The sequence below is a fragment of the Oncorhynchus gorbuscha genome, unplaced genomic scaffold, assembly GCF_021184085.1.
Source record: "Oncorhynchus gorbuscha isolate QuinsamMale2020 ecotype Even-year unplaced genomic scaffold, OgorEven_v1.0 Un_scaffold_4820, whole genome shotgun sequence".
Classification (NCBI taxonomy): domain Eukaryota; kingdom Metazoa; phylum Chordata; class Actinopteri; order Salmoniformes; family Salmonidae; genus Oncorhynchus; species Oncorhynchus gorbuscha.
In genome coordinates this window covers 10,001-31,135 of record NW_025748757.1, presented here as the reverse complement: position 1 = coordinate 31,135, position 21,135 = coordinate 10,001, and the positions used below count along the sequence as shown (strand labels likewise).

At 49.3% G+C, this 21,135-nt stretch overlaps 1 protein-coding gene across 1 annotated transcript in view; it reads left to right on the top strand.

Moving 5' to 3' along the window:
• Positions 1 to 1,210: 1,210 nt before the first annotated feature.
• Positions 1,211 to 21,135, top strand: part of LOC124028765 (ubiquitin carboxyl-terminal hydrolase 7) — a gene marked incomplete at both ends in the record, with an annotated part of 29,065 nt that continues 9,140 nt past the window's right edge. Inside the window, 15 exon segments of the mRNA XM_046340738.1 lie at positions 1,211 to 1,243; positions 3,091 to 3,200; positions 6,462 to 6,639; positions 7,817 to 7,961; positions 9,285 to 9,415; positions 10,756 to 10,890; positions 11,087 to 11,188; positions 11,370 to 11,475; positions 13,812 to 13,904; positions 14,663 to 14,730; positions 14,850 to 14,950; positions 15,718 to 15,871; positions 16,890 to 16,957; positions 17,444 to 17,552; positions 20,142 to 20,219. Of these exon segments, the coding sequence (XP_046196694.1) occupies positions 1,211 to 1,243; positions 3,091 to 3,200; positions 6,462 to 6,639; positions 7,817 to 7,961; positions 9,285 to 9,415; positions 10,756 to 10,890; positions 11,087 to 11,188; positions 11,370 to 11,475; positions 13,812 to 13,904; positions 14,663 to 14,730; positions 14,850 to 14,950; positions 15,718 to 15,871; positions 16,890 to 16,957; positions 17,444 to 17,552; positions 20,142 to 20,219 (1,611 nt within the window).

Here is a 21,135-nt window from a genome sequence, read left to right as displayed (position 1 = left end):
TGACCTCAGTTTTGGTTAGCTGCTGATGTGCAAACCAAGTACTTGCTCAATGACTTTCCCAATCTGGGGAAAGATGAAACCAGGCCAGCGGGTGGGAGACCGGGCCGGCGGGGTGGGAGACCGGGCCGGCGGGGTGGGAGACCGGGCCGGCGGGGTGGGAGACTGTTTGACAGTGTGGTTTTGAGTCTTCGATGGGCAACGGCAGAAATGTGACCATGGACAACTTCTTCACATTTTCCTGTCAGACAAGTTGATTACAAACAAGACTAGCCTGCTAGGAACAGTGAACAAGACTAGCCTGCTAGGAACAGTGAACACACAAAGAAGACTAGCCTGCTAGGAACAGTGAACACACAAAGAAGACTAGCCTGCTAGGAACAGTGGACACACAAAGAAGACTAGCCTGCTAGGAACAGTGAACACACAAAGAAGACTAGCCTGCTAGGAACAGTGAACACACAAAGAAGACTAGCCTGCTAGGAACAGTGAACACACAAAGAAGACTAGCCTGCTAGGAACAGTGAACACACAAAGAAGACTAGCCTGCTAGAACAGTGTACACAAAGAAGACTAGCCTGCTGGAATTAGAATTAAACAAAACAGATCCTTGACTCTCTAAACAAATTACTATATGTATATATTTTTTAATTGATATATTTCCATGAATATTATTTAATGCAATTAATAATTTACACTCGTTTATTCACTTCATCAGGAATGTTAGCCACCTTGCAGGTTGATATGCATCTGATGCTTATGCTAAAGGGATACACGCAACGTTCTCAGCGTGTTCTGGATAGCTGAGCGTCAGGCTGTTCTAGGGTTAAGGGGTTTATCAGGTTCCACATGCAGGCGCCTTACTCCCTGTGTCCTTAATGCTGAGTGTCAAATCACATTTCTACTGTCTTTGTATGACTACCGTGCGGGGATGGAACTCCCAACCTTTCAATCTCATGGCAGACACTCTAACCACAAGTTGTGTGTGTGTGTGTGTGTGGGGCTAAATGTTTGCTCTCTCTCTCTAGTCTTTGAGTCCTTTAAGGTGTGTGTGTGTGTGTGTGTGTGTGTGTGTGTGTGTGTGTGTGTGTGTGTGTGTGTGTGTGTGTATGGCTAACTGTTTGCTCTTTCTCTCTCTCTCTCTCTCTCTCTCTCTAGTCTTTGAGTCATTTAAAGGACTATGTATAAATTGGAGCAGCTTTTGACGGGAGACAACAAATACGACGCAGGAGAACACGGTCTACAGGTGAGTCCTTATTCAGGCCTTATAAAGGCCTTATGTATGGTTAAGATGCTTTATGACTACGGATGATGTCTTATTCAGGCCTTATAAAGGCCTTATGTATGGTTAAAATGCTTTATGACTACGGATGAGTCCTTATTCAGGCCTTATAAAGGCCTTATGTATGGTTAAGATGCTTTATGACTACGGATGAGTCCTTATTCAGGCTTTATAAAGGCCTTATGTATGGTTAAAATGCTTTATATGACTACGGATGAGGCTTTATGAAGGCCTTATGTATGGTTAAGATGCTTTATGACTACGGATGAGTCCTTATTCAGGCCTTATAAAGGCCTTATGTATGGTTAAAATGCTTTATATGACTACAGGTGAGGCTTTATGAAGGCCTTATGTATGGTTATGGTGCTTTATGACTACGGATGAGGCCTTATTCAGGCCTTATGTATGGTTAAGATGCTTTATGACTACGGATGAGGCCTTATTCAGGCCTTATGTATGGTTAAGATGCTTTATGACTACGGATGAGGCCTTATTCAGGCCTTATGTATGGTTAAGATGCTTTATGACTACGGATGAGGCTTTATAAAGGGTGTGTACAGGATTTATAGATGTTTTATAAACACTCAGACTACATAACATGTTCATAATGAGGTTATATAGTTGATGATGGGTGTAAGTGTGCTTTAGGAACATGGCCTATAGGTGAGGCTGTAGAACAGCTGGCCAATCATGTTTGTTTGGTGAGGAGCCGCCACGGATTTCAAACATTCTTGAGGCGGATTTGTTGGGTCAAAATCAATTCTTTAGACCAGAGAAGGGTCAGTTAGTTGAACATCTCTAGGTCCTTTATAATCTACACATACTCTCTGTCTAGAGTCAGACCTGGGGGGTCTCTGGGTCCTTTATAATCTACACATACTCTCTGTCTAGATTCAGACCTGGGGGGTCTCTGGGTCCTTTATAATCTACACATACTCTCTGTCTAGATTCAGACCTCGGGGGTCTCTGGGTCCTTTATAATCTACATACTCTCTGTCTAGATTCAGACCTGGGGGTCTCTGGGTCCTTTATAATCTACACATACTCTCTGTCTAGAGTCAGACCTGGGAAATTCTCTGGATTCCTTTATAATCTACACATACTCTCTGTCTAGATTCAGACCAGAGTCAGACCTGGGGTCTCTGGGTCCTTATAATCTACACATACTCTCTGTCTAGAGTCAGACCTGGGGGTCTCCGGGTCCTTTATAATCTACACATACTCTGTCTGAAGTCAGACCTGGGGGTCTCCTGGGTCCTTTATAATCTACACATACTCTCTGTCTAGAGTCAGACCTGGGGGGTCTCTGGGTCCTATATAATCTACACATACTCTCTGCTAAAGTCAGACCAGAAGTCTCTGGGTCCTATATAATCCTAGAGAGTCAGACCTGGGGGGTCTCTGTCCTTTATAATCTACACATACTCTCTACCTAAAGTCAGACCTGGGGTCTCCTGGGTCCTTTATAATCTACACATACTCTCTGCCTAGAGTCAGACCTGGGGTCTCTGGGTCCTTTATAATCTACACATACTCTCTGTCTAGATTCAGACCTGGGGGGTCTCTGGGTCCTTTATAATCTACACATACTCTCTGTCTAGAGTCAGACCTGGGGGGTCTCTGGGTCCTTTATAATCTACACATACTCTCTGCCTAGAGTCAGACCTGGGGGGTCTCTGGGTCCTTTATAATCTACACATACTCTCTGTCTAGAGTCAGACCTGGGGGGTCTCTGGTCCTGTATAATCTACTGGAGGTAGGACACACGGATGATGAGTCAGTAGACTTACCGGTCATGTGTGTGTTTTCAGGAAGCGGAGAAGGGTGTGAAGTTCCTGACTTTCCCTCCCATACTGCACCTGCAGCTGATGAGGTTCATGTACGACCCTCAGACCGACCAAAACATCAAGATCAACGACCGGTAACACACACTTACACACACACACTTACACACTTACACACACACACTTACACACACACACCTACACACACACACCTACACACACACACACACCTACACACACACACCTACACACACACACCTACACACACACACCTACACACACACACCTACACACACACACCTACACACCTACACACACCTACACACCTACACACACCTACACACCTACACACACCTACACACACACACACCTACACACACACACTTACACACTTACACACACACACACACCTACACACACACACACACCTACACACACACACACACCTACACATTTACATTTACGTCATTTAGCAGACGCTCTTATCCAGAGCGACTTACAAATTGGTGCATTCACCTTATGACATCCAGTGGAACAGTCACTTTACAATAGTGCATCTAAATCTTAAAGGGGGAGAGGGATTACTTATCTATCCTAGGTATTCCTTAAAGAGGTGGGGTTTCAGGTGTCTCCGGAAGGTGGTGATTGACTCCGCTGTCCTGGCGTCGTGAGGGAGTTTGTTCACCATTGGGGGCCAGAGCAGCGAACAGTTTTGACTGGGCTGAGCGGGAGCTGTACTTCCTCAGTGGTAGGGAGGCGAGCAGGCCAGAGGTGGATGAACGCAGTGCCCTTGTTTGGGTGTAGGGCCTGATTAGAGCCTGGAGGTACTGAGGTGCCGTTCCCCTCACAGCTCCGTAGGCAAGCACCATGGTCTTGTAGCGGATGCGAGCTTCAACTGGAAGCCAGTGGAGAGAGCGGAGGAGCGGGGTGACGTGAGAGAACTTGGGAAGGTTGAACACCAGACGGGCTGCGGCGTTCTGGATGAGTTGAAGGGGTTTAATGGCACAGGCAGGGAGCCCAGCCAACAGCGAGTTGCAGTAATCCAGACGGGAGATGACAAGTGCCTGGATTAGGACCTGCGCCGCTTCCTGTGTGAGGCAGGGTCGTACTCTGCGGATGTTGTAGAGCATGAACCTACAGGAACGGGCCACCGCCTTGATGTTGGCTGAGAACGACAGGGTGTTGTCCAGGATCACGCCAAGGTTCTTGGCGCTCTGGGAGGAGGACACAATGGAGTTGTCAACCGTGATGGCGAGATCATGGAACGGGCAGTCCTTCCCCGGGAGGAAGAGCAGCTCCGTCTTGCCGAGGTTCAGCTTGAGGTGGTGATCCGTCATCCACACTGATATGTCTGCCAGACACACACACACCTACACACACACACACCTGTCTAAACACGTTGATTCCACAGGTAAACTGACTATACCAAACGTTAAGAACAACTTCCTGATATTGAGTTGCCCCGTTTGCCCTCAGAACAGCCTCAATTCATCAGGGCGTGGCCTCCACAAGGTGTTGAAAGTCTTCCACAGGGATTCTGGCCCATGTTGACTCTACAAGGTGTTGAAAGCGTTCCACAGGGATGCTGGCCCATGTTGACTCTACAAGGTGTTGAAAGCGTTCCACAGGGATGCTGGCCCATGTTGACTCCAATGTCTTCCACAGTTGTGTCCAGTTGGCTGGATGTCCTTTGGGTGGTGGACCATTCTTGATACACACAGGAAACTGTTGAGTGTGAAAAACCCAGCAGCGTTGCAGTTCTTGACACAAAACGGTGCGCCTGGCACCTGCTACCCCGTTCAAAGTCACTAATATGTTGTCTTGCCCTCTGAATGGCAACAGGCACAATCCATGTCTCAATTGTCTCAAGGCTCCAAAATCATTATTTTACCCTATTTACTCCCCTTCATCTTTAACCTGGTCTCCTCCCCTTCATCTTTAACCAGGTCTCCTCCCCTTCATCTTTAACCTGGTATCCTCCCCTTCATCTTTAACCTGGTCTCCTCCCCTTCATCTTTAACCAGGTCTCCTCCCCTTCATCTTTAACCAGGTCTCCTCCCCTTCATCTTTAACCAGGTCTCCTCCCCTTCATCTTTAACCAGGTCTCCTTCCCCTTCATCTTTAACCAGGTCTCCTCCCCTTCATCTTTAACCAGGTCTCCTCCCCTTCATCTTTAACCAGGTCTCCTCCCCTTCATCTTTAACCAGGTCTCCTCCCCTTCATCTTTAACCAGGTCTCCTCCCCTTCATCTTTAACCAGGTCTCCTCCCCTTCATCTTTAACCAGGTCTCCTCCCCTTCATCTTTAACCAGGTCTCCTCCCCTTCACCTTTAACCAGGTCTCCTCCCCTTCACCTTTAACCAGGTCTCCTCCCCTTCACCTTTAACCAGGTCTCCTCCCCTTCACCTTTAACCAGGTCTCCTCCCCTTCACCTTTAACCAGGTCTCCTCCCCTTCATCTTTAACCAGGTCTCCTCCCCTTCATCTGCACTGATTGAAGTGGATTTAACAAGTGACATCAATAAGGGATCATATCTTTCACCTGGATTCACCTGGTCAGTCTGTGTCATGGAAAGAGCAGGTGTTCATAATGTTTTGTCAACCCAGTGCAGGTCATGGTAACTTAACCCCCCGCCCACCCCAGTGTAGGTCATGGTAACTTAACCCCCCCCAGTGTAGGTCAAAGCCCCACTGGGGTAACACAGCACATTCCTGTCTGCTTCACCAGGGAGTCTGATGTCCTAAATGGAGCTCATATTGAAGCTACAACACAGGAGGAACATGGAGACCAAAATACTAATCACAAAAATACCTTTTCTTCCTCTCTGTCTCTCCTCCCCCTCTCTCTGTCTCTCTCTCCTCCCCTCCTCTCTCTGTCTCCTCTGTCTCTCCTCCCCCTCTCTCTCTCTCTCTCTCCTCCCCTCCTCTCTCTGTCTCTCCTCTGTCTCTCCTCCCCCCTCTCTCTCTCCTCCCCTCCTCTCTCTGTCTCTCTGTCTCTCTCTCTCTCTCCCTCCCCCCCTCTCTCTGTCTCTCCTCTGTCTCTTCTCCCCCTCTCTCTGTCTCTCTCTCCTCCCCCTCCTCTCTCTGTCTCCTCTGTCTCTCCCTCCCCCTCTCTCTGTCTCTCTCTCTCCCTCCCCCTCCTCTCTCTGTCTCTCCTCTGTCTCTCCTCCCCCTCTCTCTCTCTCCTCCCCCTCTCTCTCTCTGTCTCTCCTCTGTCTCTCCTCTCTCTCTCCTCCCCCTCCTCTCTCTGTCTCTCCTCTGTCTCTTCTCCCCCTCTCTCTGTCTCTCTCTCCTCCCCCCTCTCTCTCTGTCTCCTCTGTCTCTCCTCCCCCTCTCTCTGTCTCTCTCTCTCCTCCCCCTCCTCTCTCTGTCTCTCCTCTGTCTCTCCTCCCCCTCCCAGGTTTGAGTTTCCGGAGCAGCTTCCCCTGGATGAGTTTCTCCAGAAGACTGACTCTAAGGACCCGGCCAACTACATCCTGCATGCCGTGCTGGTCCACAGTGGAGACAACCACGGAGGACACTATGTCGTCTACCTCAACCCCAAAGGAGACGGGAAAGTCAGCGTCAAGGAGCCCATCGTGAGTCCCCCCCCAACCCACCAATCAGTTAGCAGGAGTATATTGGTTCATGGGGCTTAAGAACTACTGTTGTTTTGTCAACCTGAAAGGTGTTTTATCATGTTATTAACACAGTAAGGGGAAATGATGTCATAATGTACAGCCAACATTCTGCTCACGTGTCCTGAGAGATGTCATAATGTACAGCCAACATTCTGCTCACGTGTCCTGAGAGATGATGTCATAATGTGCAGCCAACATTCTGCTCACGTGTCCTGAGAGATGATGTCATAATGTACAGCCAACATTCTGCTCACGTGTCCTGAGAGATGATGTCATAATGTGCAGCCAACATTCTGCTCACGTGTCCTGAGAGATGATGTCATAATGTACAGCCAACATTCTGCTCACGTGTCCTGAGAGATGATGTCATAATGTACAGCCAACATTCTGCTCACGTGTCCTGAGAGATGATGTCATAATGTGCAGCCAACATTCTGCTCACGTGTCCTGAGAGATGATGTCATAATGTACAGCCAACATTCTGCTCACGTGTCCTGAGAGATGATGTCATAATGTGCAGCCAACATTCTGCTCACGTGTCCTGAGAGATGATGTCATAATGTACAGCCAACATTCTGCTCACGTGTCCTGAGAGATGATGTCATAATGTGCAGCCAACATTCTGCTCACGTGTCCTGAGAGATGATGTCATAATGTACAGCCAACATTCTGCTCACGTGTCCTGAGAAATGATACAATGACTGTACATAAACTGTTTTCTTAATAAGGTACATCTGCTCTCTCTCTGTCTCTCTCTCTCTCTCTCTGTCTCTCTCTCTCTCTCTGTCTCTATCTCTGTCTCTGTCTCTCTCGGTCTCTCTGTCTCTGTCTCTCTCTGTCTCTCTCTCTGTCTCTCTCTGTCTCTGTCTGTCTCTGTCTCTGTCTCTGTCTCTGTCTCTGTCTCTCTCTCTGTCTCTCTCTCTGTCTCTCTCTCTGTCTCTCTCTCTGTCTCTGTCTCTGTCTCTGTCTCTCTCTCTGTCTCTCTCTCTCTCTCTCTGTCTCTCTCTCTGTCTCTGTCTCTCTCTCTGTCTCTCTCTCTCTCTCTCTGTCTCTCTCTCTGTCTCTCTCTCTGTCTCTCTCTCTGTCTCTCTCTCTGTCTCTCTCTCTGTCTCTCTCTCTGTCTCTCCCTCTCCAGTGGTGTAAGTTTGATGATGACGTGGTGTCACGGTGCACCAAGGAGGAAGCCATTGAACACAACTACGGTGGCCATGACGATGACCTGTCAGTACGTCACTGCACCAACGCTTACATGCTGGTGTACATCCGCGAGTCCAAACTCAGTAAGTCACCTTGTGGCGCTTTACGACTCAGTAAGTCACCTTGTGTTGCTTTACGACTCAGTAAGTCACCTTGTGGCGCTTTACGACTCAGTAAGTCACCTTGTGGCGCTTTACGACTCAGTAAGTCACCTTGTGGCGCTTTACGACTCAGTAAGTCACCTTGTGGCGCTTTACGACTCAGTAAGTCACCTTGTGGCGCTTTACGACTCAGTAAGTCACCTTGTGGCGCTTTACGACTCAGTAAGTCACCTTGTGGCGCTTTACGACTCAGTAAGTCACCTTGTGGCGCTTTACGACTCAGTAAGTCACCTTGTGGCGCTTTACGACTCAGTAAGTCACCTTGTGGCGCTTTACGACTCAGTAAGTCACCTTGTGGCGCTTTACGACTCAGTAAGTCACCTTGTGGAGGTTTACGACTCAGTAAGTCACCTTGTGGAGCTTTACGACTCAGTAAGTCACCTTGTGGCGCTTTACGACTCAGTAAGTCACCTTGTGGCGCTTTACGACTCAGTAAGTCACCTTGTGGCGCTTTACGACTCAGTAAGTCACCTTGTGGCGCTTTACGACTCAGTAAGTCACCTTGTGGCGCTTTACGACTCAGTAAGTCACCTTGTGGCGCTTTACGACTCAGTAAGTCACCTTGTGGAGCTTTACGACTCAGTAAGTCACCTTGTGGAGCTTTACGACTCAGTAAGTCACCTTGTGGCGCTTTACGACTCAGTAAGTCACCTTGTGGCGCTTTACGACTCAGTAAGTCACCTTGTGGCGCTTTACGACTCAGTAAGTCACCTTGTGGCGCTTTACGACTCAGTAAGTCACCTTGTGGTGCTTTACGACTCAGTAAGTCACCTTGTGGAGCTTTACGACTCAGTAAGTCACCTTGTGGAGCTTTACGACTCAGTAAGTCACCTTGTGGAGCTTTACGACTCGGTAAGTCACCTTGTGGAGCTTTACGACTCGGTAAGTCACCTTGTGGAGCTTTACGACTCGGTAAGTCACCTTGTGGCGCTTTACGACTCGGTAAGTCACCTTGTGGCGCTTTACGACTCGGTAAGTCACCTTGTGGCGCTTTACGACTCGGTAAGTCACCTTGTGGCGCTTTACGACTCGGTAAGTCACCTTGTGGCGCTTTACGACTCAGTAAGTCACCTTGTGGCGCTTTACGACTCAGTAAGTCACTATTGAAGCCTGATCACTCACTAAGCCAATGCTATGAAGCCTTATACTACCTTTTGTAGCACATGATGTGATAACCCTGTGTTTACCCATCTCCCCCCAGGTGAGGTGTTGTTAGGTAACCTTGTGTTTACCCATCTCCCCCAGGTGAGGTGCTGCTAGCTGTAAACGACGTGGACATCCCCCAGCAGCTGGTGGAGAGGCTTCAGGAGGAGAAGAGGGTTGAGGCTCAGAAGAGGAAGGAGCGGCAGGAGGCCCATCTCTACATGCAGGTCCAGGTAAGGCTTGGAGCCCCCCCCAGTCACAGGTCCAGGTAAGGCTTGGAGCCCCCTCCCAGTCACAGGTCCAGGTAAGGCTTGGAGCCCCCCAGTCACAGGTCCAGGTAAGGCTTGAGCCCCCAGTCACAGGTCCAGGTAAGGCTTGGAGCCCCCCAGTCACAGGTCCAGGTAAGGCTTGGAGCCCCCCCAGTCACAGGTCCAGGTAAGGCTTGGAGCCCCCAGTCACAGGTCCAGGTAAGGCTTGAGCCCCCCCAGTCACAGGTCCAGGTAAGGCTTGGAGCCCCCCCAGTCACAGGTCCAGGTAAGGCTTGGAGCCCCCAGTCACAGGTCCAGGTAAGGCTTGGAGCCCCCAGTCACAGGTCCAGGTAAGGCTTGGAGCCCCCCAGTCACAGGTCCAGGTAAGGCTTGGAGCCCCCCCAGTCACAGGTCCAGGTAAGGCTTGGAGCCCCCCCAGTCACAGGTCCAGGTAAGGCTTGGAGTCCCCCCAGTCACAGGTCCAGGTAAGGCTTGGGCCCCCTCTCCCCCAGTCACAGGTCAAGATAATAACAGAACAGCTTTTGGAGAATTTTGGTGTTATGAATCACTTGTCTCTCCATGTCTCTTCCCCCTCCCTCTGTCTCCCCCATCGCCCTCTCTCCCTTCCTCCTCCCTCTCTCTCCTCCGTTTTCCTCTCCCTCTCCTCCTTTCTCTCTCTCCTCCGTTCTCTTCCTCCCTCTCTCTCCTCCGTTTTCCTCGCCCTCTCCCTCTCCTCCTTTCTCTCTCTCCTCCGCTCTCCTCGCCCTCTCCCTCTCCTCCTTTCTCTCTCTCCTCCGCTCTCCTCGCCCTCTCTCTCTCCTCCGTTCTCCTCGCCCTCTCTCCCTTCCTCCTCCCTCTCTCTCCTCCGTTCTCCTCGCCCTCTCTCCCTTCCTCCTCCCTCTCTCTCCTCCGCTCTCCTCGCCCTCTCCCTCTCCTCCTTTCTCTCTCCTCCGCTCTCCTTGCACTCTCTCTCTTCCTCCTCTCTCTCTCCTCCGCTCTCCTCGCCCTCTCTCTCTTCCTCCTCTCTCTCTCATCCGCTCTCCTCGCCCTCTCTTCCTCCTCTCTCTCTCCTCCGTTCTCCTCGCCCTCTCTCTCTTCCTCCTCTCTCTCTCCTCCGTTCTCCTCGCCCTCTCTCTCTTCCTCCTTTCTCTCTCCTCCGTTCTCCTCGCCCTCTCTCTCTTCCTCCTCTCTCTCTCCTCCGCTCTCCTTCTCCTCCTTTCTCTCTCCTCCTCTCTCTCCTCCGCTCTCATCGCCCTCTGTCTTCCTCCTTTCTCTCTCTCATCCGTTCTCCTCCTCTCCTTCTTCTCCTCGCCCTCTCCTCCCAGATTGTGACAGAGGACCAGTTCTGTGGTCACCAGGGTAATGACATGTATGATGAGGAGAAGGTGAAGTACACTGTGTTCAAGGTCCTGAAGAGCTCCACGCTGCAGGAGTTTGTCCAGAATCTCTCCCAGACCATGGTGAGACTCCTGTCTTCTCTCTCTCTATCTGTTCCTGTCTTCTCTCTGTCTCAGTCTCTCTGTGTGTTGCTGTCCTCTCCTCCGTTAACCTTTTATCCTGCTGTTCCACCTCTGTTCTACTTCTCCCGGAGGACATCGAAGTGAGGAACCATGCTTGTGTGTAGGCCCAGTCTGACAGTGTATTGATGTGCTACAGGGATTCCCACAGGACCAGATGAGGCTGTGGCCCATGCAGGCCCGGAGCAACGGCACCAAGAGACCTGCCATGCTGGACTACGAGGCAGACTGCAGCAAGTCTGTGAGTAACACAACCAGCAGGTTGTCCTGGAAACCTGTGTGTGTGTGTGTGTGTGTGTGTGTGTGTGTGTGTGTGTGTGTGTGTGTGTGTGTGTGTGTGTGTGTGTGTGTGTGTGTGTGTGTGTGTGTGTGTGTGTGTGTGTGTGTGTGTGTGTGTAACCCTGTGTGTGTGTTCTCCCCAGATGATAGACTTGAGCGACAACGAGAATCCCTGGACTATATTTTTGGAGACGGTGGATCCTGAGATGGCTGCCAGCGGAGCAACGTTACCCAAGTTCGACAAAGACCGTGAGTTTAGACTGTTAGCCAATTATCAAAGGCCGGGACTATTAGCCAATTATCAAAGGCCGGGACTATTAGCCAATTATCAAAGGCCGGGACTATTAGCCAATTATCAAAGGCCGGGGACTATTAGCCAATTATCAAAGGCCGGGACTATTAGCCAATTATCAAAGGCCGGGACTATTAGCCAATTATCAAAGGCCGGGACTATTAGCCAATTATCAAAGGCCGGGACTATTAGCCAATTATCAAAGGCCGGGACTATTAGCCAATTATCAAAGGCCGGGACTATTAGCCAATTATCAAAGGCCGGGGACTATTAGCCAATTATCAAAGGCCGGGGACTATTAGCCAATTATCAAAGGCCGGGACTATTAGCCAATTATCAAAGGGGACTATTAGCCAATTATCAAAGGCCGGGGACTATTAGCCAATTATCAAAGGCCGGGACTATTAGCCAATTATCAAAGGCCGGGACTATTAGCCAATTATCAAAGGCCGGGACTATTAGCCAATTATCAAAGGCCGGGGACTATTAGCCAATTATCAAAGGCCGGGGACTATTAGCCAATTATCAAAGGCCGGGGACTATTAGCCAATTATCAAAGGCCGGGGACTATTAGCCAATTATCAAAGGCCGGGGACTATTAGCCAATTATCAAAGGCCGGGGACTATTAGCCAATTATCAAAGGCCGGGGACTATTAGCCAATTATCAATTAAGGCCGGGACTATTAGCCAATTATCAAAGGCCGGGACTATTAGCCAATTATCAAAGGCCGGGACTATTAGCCAATTATCAAAGGCCGGGGACTATTAGCCAATTATCAAAGGCCGGGGGACTATTAGCCAATTATCAAAGGCCGGGGACTATTAGCCAATTATCAAAGGCCGGGACTATTAGCCAATTATCAAAGGCCGGGGGACTATTAGCCAATTATCAAAGGCCGGGGACTATTAGCCAATTATCAAAGGCCGGGGACTATTAGCCAATTATCAAAGGCCGGGGACTATTAGCCAATTATCAAAGGCCGGGACTATTAGCCAATTATCAAAGGCCGGGACTATTAGCCAATTATCAAAGGCCGGGACTATTAGCCAATTATCAAAGGCCGGGACTATTAGCCAATTATCAAAGGCCGGGGACTATTAGCCAATTATCAAAGGCCGGGGACTATTAGCCAATTATCAAAGGCCGGGGACTATTAGCCAATTATCAAAGGCCGGGGACTATTAGCCAATTATCAAGGCCGGGACTATTAGCCAATTATCAAAGGCCGGGACTATTAGCCAATTATCAAAGGCCGGGGACTATTAGCCAATTATCAAAGGCCGGGACTATTAGCCAATTATCAAAGGCCGGGACTATTAGCCAATTATCAAAGGCAGGGGACTATTAGCCAATTATCAAAGGCCGGGACTATTAGCCAATTATCAAAGGCCGGGACTATTAGCCAATTATCAAAGGCCGGGACTATTAGCCAATTATCAAAGGCCGGGACTATTAGCCAATTATCAAAGGCCGGGACTATTAGCCAATTATCAAAGGCCGGGACTATTAGCCAATTATCAAAGGCCGGGACTATTAGCCAATTATCAAAGGCCGGGACTATTAGCCAATTATCAAAGGCCGGGACTATTAGCCAATTATCAAGGCCGGGGACTATTAGCCAATTATCAAAGGCCGGGGACTATTAGCCAATTATCAAAGGCCGGGAGCCAATTATCAATTAGCCAATTATCAAAGGCCGGGACTATTAGCCAATTATCAAAGGCCGGGACTATTAGCCAATTATCAAAGGCCGGGGACTATTAGCCAATTATCAAAGGCCGGGACTATTAGCCAATTATCAAAGGCCGGGACTATTAGCCAATTATCAAAGGCCGGGACTATTAGCCAATTATCAAAGGCCGGGACTATTAGCCAATTATCAAAGGCCGGGACTATTAGCCAATTATCAAAGGCCGGGGACTATTAGCCAATAATCAAAGGCCGGGGACTATTAGCCAATTATCAAAGGCCGGGGACTATTAGCCAATTATCAAAGGCCGGGGACTATTAGCCAATTATCAAAGGCCGGGGACTATTAGCCAATTATCAAAGGCCGGGGACTATTAGCCAATTATCAAAGGCCGGTATTCCTTTATTCCCAGGTTGTTTAGGACACGTCCTCTGATCGGGGGGTTGACGTCCTCTGACTAATGACCACGAAGTACAAAGCAGCTACTTAAAGATGAAATCACAAGTCATTTCAAAGAAACGGATGTTTTTTTAATGTAACTGTGGTCAAGTAAAAATGGGTTGTCCTTATTTTAATGATCGTCCTCAAACTCTCTTTTCAGACGACGTCATGCTGTTCTTGAAGATGTATGATCCAAAAAGCAGAAGCTTAAATTATTGTGGACATGTCTACACAGCTATATCCTGTAAAATACGTACGTATTATTTTAACTGAATTGGGGGAGGGGTTCAGTTAGAGGGGGAGGGGTTCAGTTAGAGGGGGAGGGGTTCAGTTAGGGGGGTTCAGTTAGGGGGTTCAGTAGGAGGGGGTTTCAGTTGGAGTGGGGGGTTTCAGTTGGAGTGGGGGTTCAGTTAGAGGGGGTTCAGTTAGGGGGGTTCAGTTAGAGGGGGGGGTTTCAGTTGGAGTGGGGGGGTTTCAGTTGGAGTGGGGGGTTTCAGTTGGAGTGGGGGTTTCAGTTGGAGTGGGGGGGTTCAGTTAGAGGGGGGGTTCAGTTAGGGGGGTTCAGTTAGAGTGGGGGGGTGTTCAGTTAGAGTGGGGGGGTTCAGTTAGAGTGGGGGGGGTTCAGTTAGAGTGGGGGGGTTCAGTTAGGAGGGGGTTCAGTTAGAGGGGGGGGTTCAGTTAGTGGGGGTTTCAGTTAGGCCTCCCCCTCCTTACTCAGCAGCTCCACCTTGTTAAATCCTGAGGAGAACCCTGAGGTAGATGTGAAGTAGTATTAGAGTTGAAGTGTGTGTGTGTGTGTGTGTGTGTGTGTGTGTGTGTGTGTGTGTGTGTGTGTGTGTGTGTGTGTGTGTGTAGCAGTGTTAAATCCTGAGGTAGATGTGGAGTAGTATTAGAGTGGAAGTGTGTGTGTGTGTGTGTAGCAGTGTTAAATCCTGTGGTAGATGTGGAGTAGTATTAGAGTTGAAGTGTGTGTGTGTAGCAGTGGTAAATGTATGTTGTTTTCTCTACCAGGAGACCTGCTGCCCGTCATGTGTGAGAGAGCAGGCTTTCAACAGGAGACCAGCCTTATCCTCTATGAGGTACACACACACACACACACACACACTAGCCTTCTCTGAGGTGAGAACACAGGTCACCCAACTCCAGGTCCGTCACATCTACACAAACAGCCTCCATCCCCCATGTGTCTGTGTTCCAGGAAGTGAAGCCTAATCTAACCGAGCGCATACAGGACTACGACGTGTCATTGGACAAGGCCCTAGATGAGCTCATGGACGGAGACATCATCGTCTTCCAGAAGTAAGTCTTTCCAACATGGGAATCTAACAACAACCCACAGGAGGGAACCGAGATGGGGAGAATGTTCTGGTCATCTCAACACATTGTGTTTGGAGAATTCGGGTAACATATTGACTAGCCTCTCCCAGCTAATGTCTGTCTGTTTTCCCTCTCCTCTCCTCTCCTCTCCTCTCCTCTCCTCTCCTCTCCTCTCCTCTCCTCTCCTCTCCTCTCCTCTCCTCTCCTCTCCTCTCCTGTCCTCTCTCCTCTCCTCCTGTCCTCTCTCCTCTCCTCCTGTCCTCTCTCCTCTCCTCCTGTCCTCTCTCCTCTCCTCCTGTCCTCTCTCCTCTCCTCCTGTCCTCTCTCCTCTCCTCCTGTCCTCTCTCCTCTCCTCCTCTCCTCCTGTCCTCTCTCCTCCTCCTGTCCTCTCCTCCTGTCCTCTCCTCCTGTCCTCTCCTCTCTCCTCTCCTCCTGTCCTCTCTTCTCCTGTCCTCTCTTCTCCTGTCCTCTCCTCTCCTCCTGTCCTCTCCTCCTGTCCTCCTGTCCTCTCCTCCTGTCCTCCTGTCCTCTCCTCCTGTCCTCCTGTCCTCTCCTCCTGTCCTCTCCTCCTGTCCTCTCCTCCTGTCCTCTCCTCCTGTCCTCTCCTCCTGTCCTCCTGTCCTCTCCTCCTGTCCTCTCGTCCTCTCCTCCTGTCCTCTCCTCCTGTCCTCTCCTCTCTCTTCTCCTCTCCTCCTGTCCTCCTGTCCTCTCCTCCTGTCCTCTCCTCTCTTCCTCTCCTCTCTCCACAGAGACGACCCAGAGAACGACAGCAGTGAGCTGCCCACAGCCAAGGACTACTTCCGGGACCTCTACCACCGAGTGGACGTTATCTTCTGTGACAAGACCATCCACAACGACCCCGGCTTTGTCGTCACACTCTCCAACAGGATGAACTACTTCCAGGTAACACACACTACCAACAGGATGAACTACAAGAGGTCACACAGTCTTGCATTGTGGACGTTCCTTCAACATTTGGGTATTGTTCCATAAAGCTAGTGTGTTTAAAGACATGCTCTGGTACTTTGGGTATTGTTCCATAAAGCTAGTGTGTTTAAAGACATGCTCTGGTACTTTGGGTATTGTTCCATAAAGCTAGTGTGTTTTGTTAAAGACATGCTCTGGTACATTGGGTATTGTTCCATAAAGCTAGTGTGTTTAAAGACATGCTCTGGTACTTTGGGTATTGTTCCATAAAGCTAGTGTGTTTTGTTAAAGACATGCTCTGGTACATTGGGTATTGTTCCATAAAGCTAGTGTGTTTAAAGACATGCTCTGGTACTTTGGGTATTGTTCCATAAAGCTAGTGTGTTTTGTTAAAGACATGCTCTGGTACTTTGGGTATTGTTCCATAAAGCTAGTGTGTTTTGTTAAAGACATGCTCTGGTACTTTGGGTATTGTTCCATAAAGCTAGTGTGTTTAAAGACATGCTCTGGTACATTGGGTATTGTTCCATAAAGCTAGTGTGTTTAAAGACATGCTCTGGTACTTTGGGTATTGTTCCATAAAGCTAGTGTGTTTGTTAAAGACATGCTCTGGTACTTTGGGTATTGTTCCATAAAGCTAGTGTGTTTTGTTAAAGACATGCTCTGGTACGTTGGGTATTGTTCCATAAAGCTAGTGTGTTTAAAGACATGCTCTGGTACTTTGGGTATTGTTCCATAAAGCTAGTGTGTTTTGTTAAAGACATGCTCCGGTACTTTGGCCACTAAATGTATTTCTGAACCTACTGCTTTGGGCTGGATGTGTCAAGGTGTTTGTTGTTCATACTGTTGTTCATATTCATGTATTGATCTGTGAGCGGAATTACTGTCTTACCTCAATTTGCCATGAAATCCGTAGTTTGAAAGCAACTGTTTTCTTGAAGCTGTGCCTCACCCTACAAAAGTACCGGAGAGTCTCTTTAACCTGTCTTGTCAGGTGGCGAAGACGGTGGCTCAGAGGTTGAACACAGATCCCATGCTCCTCCAGTTCTTCAAGTCCCAGGGGTAGGACTGCCGTCACACACACTCCGGTTTTACACGTGCAGTACAGTATGAAAAGTTTGAAGCCCCAAGTTGACTTGTTGAGTAACCTGTCCCTCTCTCTCTCGTCCTACTCCCTCTCTCGCTCCTCCTCCTTCCCTCTTCCTCCCCCCGTCTCTCTCCTCCTTCCCTCTCTCTCTCGTCCTACTCCCTCTCTCTCTCCTCATTCCCTCTCTTCTCCTCCCCCATCCCTATGTTTCTCCTCCTCTTTCCTCCTCCTTCCCTCTCCTTCTCCTTCACCCTCTCCTCCCCCTTCCCTATGTCCCTCCTCCTTCCCTCTCTCTCTCTCTCTCTCTCTCTCTCTCTCTCTCTCTCCTCTTCTCTTCTCCTTCACTCTCTTATCCTCCTTCCCTCTCTCTCCTCCCCCTTCCCTATGTTTCTCCTCCTTCTCTCCTCCCCCCTCTGTCTCCTCCTCCTCTTTCCTCCCCCTCTCCTCTCCTCTCTGGGCAGGTACAGAGACGGACCTGGGAATCCTCTCAGACACAACTATGAAGGAACACTCCGAGATTTGCTGCAGTTCTTCAAACCACGTCAACCCAAGAAACTCTACTACCAACAGGTGTGGGTGTGTGTGTGTGGGGGTGGGGTGTGTGTGTGTGTGTGAGAGAGATATGATTGACAGTCATCATTGACGGCGACGTGACAGTGGATGGCTGAGTCTATTTGAACTTGACCGGCGCGTCCCGGTGAAGAACGGTGTCTCTCTCGGTAGACAGCAGAGCAGCGAGTCCCTTCCTTTCAGTCCCCATTCAGATGTTTAAGATACGAGTCCCTTCCTATCAGTCCCATTCAGATGTTTAAGATACGAGTCCCTTCCTATCAGTCCCCATTCAGATGTTTAAGATACGAGTCCCTTCCTATCAGTCCCCATTCAGATGTTTAAGATACGAGTCCCTTCCTATCAGTCCCATTCAGATGTTTAAGATACGAGTCCCTTCCTATCAGTCCCCATTCAGATGTTTAAGATACGAGTCCCTTCCTATCAGTCCCCATTCAGATGTTTAAGATACGAGTCCCTTCCTATCAGTCCCATTCAGATGTTTAAGATACGAGTCCCTTCCTATCAGTCCCCATTCAGATGTTTAAGATACGAGTCCCTTCCTATCAGTCCCCATTCAGATGTTTAAGATACGAGTCCTTCCTATCAGTCCCATTCAGATGTTTAAGATACGAGTCCCTTCCTATCAGTCCCCATTCAGATGTTTAAGATACGAGTCCCTTCCTATCAGTCCCCATTCAGATGTTTAAGATACGGTCCCTTCCTATCAGTCCCATTCAGATGTTTAAGATACGAGTCCCTTCCTATCAGTCCCCATTCAGATGTTTAAGATACGAGTCCCTTCCTATCAGTCCCCATTCAGATGTTTAAGATACGAGTCCCTTCCTATCAGTCCCATTCAGATGTTTAAGATACGAGTCCCATCGGCCGGCAGACCCCAAACCCATCGGTGTCACACACACACACACACACACACACACACACACACACACACACACACACACACACACACACACACACACACACACACACACACACACACACACCTGCTTCATGCTGAAGCTCCTCCACCACCAGAGAAGAGTATTATATAAGGTCTGCTCTTAGCCTCTGACCAGGCTTTCAACTACATTATCTTTCCTCGTGATTCTCCTGGTCTTTCAACTACATTATCTTTCCTCGTGATTCTCCCAGGTGTTCAACTACATTATCTTTCCTCGTGATTCTCCTGGTCTTTCAACTACATTATCTTTCCTCGTGATTCTTCTGCTCTTAGCCTCTGACCAGGTTTTCAACTACATTATCTTTCCTCGTGATTCTCCCAGGCGTTCAACTACATTATCTTTCCTCGTGATTCTCCCGAGGCTTTCGACTACATTATCTTTCCTCGTGATTCTCCCGGGCGTTCAACATTATCTTGATTCGTCCCGTTGCATTAGATGTTGCTCTACAGCCCAACTGTTGTTTTAGCTTCTTATTTTACGATATTAAAACATTTTTACAATGTGTCTGTCCGATAGGGGGCGATGGCATCGTACACCGCAATGTGTCTGTCCGATAGGGGGGCGATGGCCTCGTACACCGCAATGTGTCTGTCCGATAGGGGGGCGATGGCATCGTACACCGCAATGTGTCTGTCCGATAGGGGGCGATGGCCTCATACATCACAATGTGTCTGTCCGATAGGGGGCGATGGCCTCGTACATCACAATGTGTCTGTCCGATAGGGGGCGATGGCCTCGTACATCACAATGTGTCTGTCCGATAGGGGGCGATGGCATCGTACATCACAATGTGTCTGTCCGATAGGGGGCGATGGCCTCGTACATCACAATGTGTCTGTCCGATAGGGGGCGATGGCCTCGTACATCACAATGTGTCTGTCCGATAGGGGGCGATGGCATCGTACATCACAATGTGTCTGTCCGATAGGGGGCGATGGCCTCGTACACCGCAATGTGTTTGTCCGATAGGGGGCGATGGCCTCATACATCACAATGTGTCTGTCCGATAGGGGGCGATGGCATCGTACACCGCAATGTGTCTGTCCGATAGGGGGCGATGGCATCGTACATCACAATGTGTCTGTCCGATAGGGGGGCGATGGCCTCGTACATCACAATGTGTCTGTCCGATAGGGGGCGATGGCATCGTACATCACAATGTGTCTGTCCGATAGGGGGCGATGGCATCGTACACCGCAATGTCTTCTGGGTACATAATCACGATAGGACATAGGTTGACATTGTGTGTGTACCTGTGTGTGGGGGTTGTACCTCATGGGTGTGGGGGGGTGTACCTATGGGTGTGGGGGGTGTACCATGGGTGTGGGGGGGTGTACCTATGGGTGTGGGGGGGGTGTACCTGTGGGTGTGGGGGGTGTACCTATGGGTGTGGGGGGTGTACCTATGGGTGTGGGGGTGTACCTATGGGTGGGGGGTGTACCTATGGGTGTGGGTGTACCTGGGGGGGGTGTACCTGTGGGGGGTGTACCTATGGGTGTACCTATGGGTGTGGGGGGGGTGTACCTATGGGTGTGGGGGGGTGTACCTATGGGTGTACCTATGGGTGTGGGGGGGGTGTACCTATGGGTGTTTGGGGGTGTACCTGTGTGTGTGTGTACTAACTGTTAATGTTGTCTCCTCTCAGTTGAAGATGAAGATCACAGACTTTGAAAACAGGAGGAGCTTTAAGTCCACATGGCTCAACAGCCAAAACAGAGAAGAGGTACCATCACACCCCCCTCCCTGTTTACATTACACACAGTAGAGAGAAGAGGTAACACCACACCCCCCTCCCTGTTTACATTACACACAGTAGAGAGAAGAGGTAACATCACACCCCCCTCCCTGTTTACATTACACACAGTAGAGAGAAGAGGTAACATCACACCCCCCTCCCTGTTTACATTACACACAGTAGAGAGAAGAGGTACCATCATACCCCCCTCCCTGTTTACATTACACACAGTGAGAGAAGAGGTAACACCACACCCCCCCTCCCTGTTTACATTACACACAGTAGAGAGAAGAGGTAACATCACACCCCCTCCCTGTTTACATTACACACAGTACAGAGAAGAGGTAACATCACACCCCCTCCCTGTTTACATTACACACAGTAGAGAGAAGAGGTAACACCACACCCCTCCCTGTTTACATTACACACAGTAGAGAGAAGAGGTAACATCACACCCCTCCCTGTTTACATTACACAGTAGAGAGAAGAGGTACCATCACACCCCCTCCCTGTTTACATTACACACAGTAGAGAGAAGAGGTAACATCACACCCCCTCCCTGTTTACATTACACACAGTAGAGAGAAGAGGTACCATACCCTCCCTGTTTACATTACACACAGTAGAGAGAAGAGGTAACATCACACCCCCTCCCTGTTTACATTACACACAGTAGAGAGAAGAGGTACCATCACACCCCCTCCCTGTTTACATTACACACCCCTCCCTGTTTACATTACACACAGTAGAGAGAAGAGGTACCATCATACCCCCTCCCTGTTTACATTACACACAGTAGAGAGAAGAGGTAACACCACACCCCCTCCCTGTTTACATTACACACAGTAGAGAGAAGAGGTAACATCACACCCCCTCCCTGTTTACATTACACACAGTAGAGAGA